Genomic DNA, 2,147 nt, shown 5'->3' on the forward strand with positions numbered 1-2,147 from the left:
GTGGATTTGTCAACACTGCCGCTCTGGTCCTCATTGGATGATCTGGGAATGCACATATTGCAAGCTGCATCTATGCCGGCCTTGCTCGCAGTCTTCTTGAGACTGTGTAGAAAGCTCCTCGGTCAAGTCAGTGCATGTCATTCACACACGGACTGGTTGTGACTTCAATGTGTTTTGCTGTGCGATTCTGTCATGCCTTGGCGGTTGGGGCCGACCTGACGGACATGGGGTCAAGATCAATGTAATTAGACAGACGGCTTGTCCATTTTGAGGAGGCTGACATGTTATATGAATAGAGAGAACAAATATTCAGGCCTCATTCTAAGTATAGTAGCGCGAAATTACCTTGATAAAAAAGAAGAAGAAAAATAGCAAGTGCCATTCGATGACCCCCGATTTGTTCCAAATTTGGTCGACACAGAAGTCGCCCTTCCTTTGGAGCAATGGCACTCCTTCGTAATCTAATTAATCATTTCCAAAACGCCATGTCATGATGATGATTACGATACGACTTTAATGAGTCCTCCGGACTGATCTCCAAGTCACGATAGGAAATATTCATCGGCCAACGATGGGGCATAGATCGTGGGTGCCCTTGATCGCCCATCTGATGGGGTGTCTGAGGCGGCGCGGGCATGGGAACAGGTCTTGGAGTATGGTAGCCAGGTGCGCTTGTGCCGCTCGAGAAGCTCGAGTTGGTCCTCAGATCGTAGCTGAAAAAGATCTCTCTGTAGGCCTTCAAGGATGTGCATGTCTGTTCGAAGTGCGCTCGTTGCCGTTGCCGACTGTCGCAAAAACTGGATCGTCTTGTGGAACAGTGTTCGGAGTAGTTCCTCATCTACGTAGGTGTGAAGGATTGGGTCACGGAATGCAGCGGACAGAATCAACAGGTTGCCCCATTGCCTAGAGCGTGGTTAGTTTCAGGTGCATCAGTTGAAGATGAAAGACTTACGCGTGAGCTGTGCCAAAAATATTGGTGATGATCGGCCTCCTATCTCCCAGACCGTGGAAAGCACGGGTGCTTTCAATGAGCGCTTTAATACCCTTCTTAGCCAATTCAACGACTTGAGGATCGACATCGCCATGCGTTCTGGCCTTGGGATGAATAACAGGTGCTGTGATGTCCTGTCGAAATTCGGAGCTGACGCTGGGAAAGTTGGGGCTCGATGCATGATTCTTAATTGAGTGCGAGAACTGCAGAATTTGTCGGATGAATGGGCGATAAGTGATCACCTGAGCTCCCCAGTACTTTGCCCGCAGTCTTGCTGCCAGAATATCATCTGCAGGGGGATCATCCTCTCTGAATGCAAAGCTGGGGGCAACCCAATGCATACCCGAGACAGCATCAGACACGACACCGACATTGCGGAACTTATCTTTGCCAGGTTTGGCCGGATCTTCAGGAGCGTAAAACATTCGGTGGATGCTGTTGAGGTGGGTACGCAAGTATAGCTGACCTGGGTAGCTGTCCAAGATGCGCTGGTTGAAACCTTCCAAGAGACTCATGTTAGGGTGCGGCATGTCATCTTCATACGAGAGCAGTCCTGATGGGGGAAGTTGCATCTCTGCAATGAGATCACTCTCGAGCTGCAGGCAAGTCCAGAACGTGAGAGCAAGTTGGTTATACTTGGTTTCCTGGATGAACTCGCTGTTACGCTTGATTCGTCGCATTTTGTCCAAGCTCCTGCAATATTGTCAGCCACTCCTGATCTGTGTTCTACTAAAACTCACAACACTTACGGTCTCATGATGACTTGAAGCTTGTGGCTGGCCCTGTGGATGAAAGCAAAGCTCTCCATTGGTCTGCCCAGCTGGCCATGATACAGCCCGGCAAAGATGTTAGCGTACACATTTTTCATGTTGTTGTACGCGCCGGCGTGGTTGCCAAGGATATCCGTAGCATATGCAAAGTACTCCAGGCCAGGAATTACCTCATAGTTCTTCTTAAGACTGTAGCCAGAGCGGAAAGCATCTGTGCCATGGATAGAGGATCGACGACTATGAATGTTCCGGTCTTGCTCTTTAGGTGATGGCAAACCTGATGAATGGGAATGAGATGAGTACACTAGAAGGGAGCCTTGATTGGGCGGAGGTGGAATGGCTCCATTGCGGAGGGCAGGGCTTCCATGGGGAAGAGGCTCTGTAAG

General features: G+C 49.7%; 2 protein-coding genes across 2 annotated transcripts in view; both read right to left on the reverse strand.

Annotated features, from left to right (window-relative positions):
• Positions 1–190: 190 nt before the first annotated feature.
• On the reverse strand, positions 191–283 carry FOXG_21312 (uncharacterized protein; the record flags this gene model as incomplete). The annotated part of the gene is made up of 1 exon (XM_018401645.1): positions 191–283. The coding sequence occupies one exon, from the start codon at positions 281–283 to the stop codon at positions 191–193; it is 93 nt and encodes a 30-aa protein (XP_018253461.1).
• Positions 284–542: 259 nt separating this feature from the next.
• Positions 543–2,147, reverse strand: part of FOXG_13979 (uncharacterized protein) — a gene marked incomplete at both ends in the record, with an annotated part of 3,574 nt that continues 1,969 nt past the window's right edge. Inside the window, 3 exons of the mRNA XM_018394050.1 lie at positions 543–903; positions 953–1,684; positions 1,741–2,138. Coding sequence (XP_018253462.1) covers positions 543–903; positions 953–1,684; positions 1,741–2,138 — 1,491 coding nt within the window. The remainder of the gene's footprint in view (positions 904–952; positions 1,685–1,740; positions 2,139–2,147) is intronic.

Source organism: Fusarium oxysporum, chromosome 6, assembly GCF_000149955.1.
Source record: "Fusarium oxysporum f. sp. lycopersici 4287 chromosome 6, whole genome shotgun sequence".
NCBI classification, from domain to species: domain Eukaryota; kingdom Fungi; phylum Ascomycota; class Sordariomycetes; order Hypocreales; family Nectriaceae; genus Fusarium; species Fusarium oxysporum.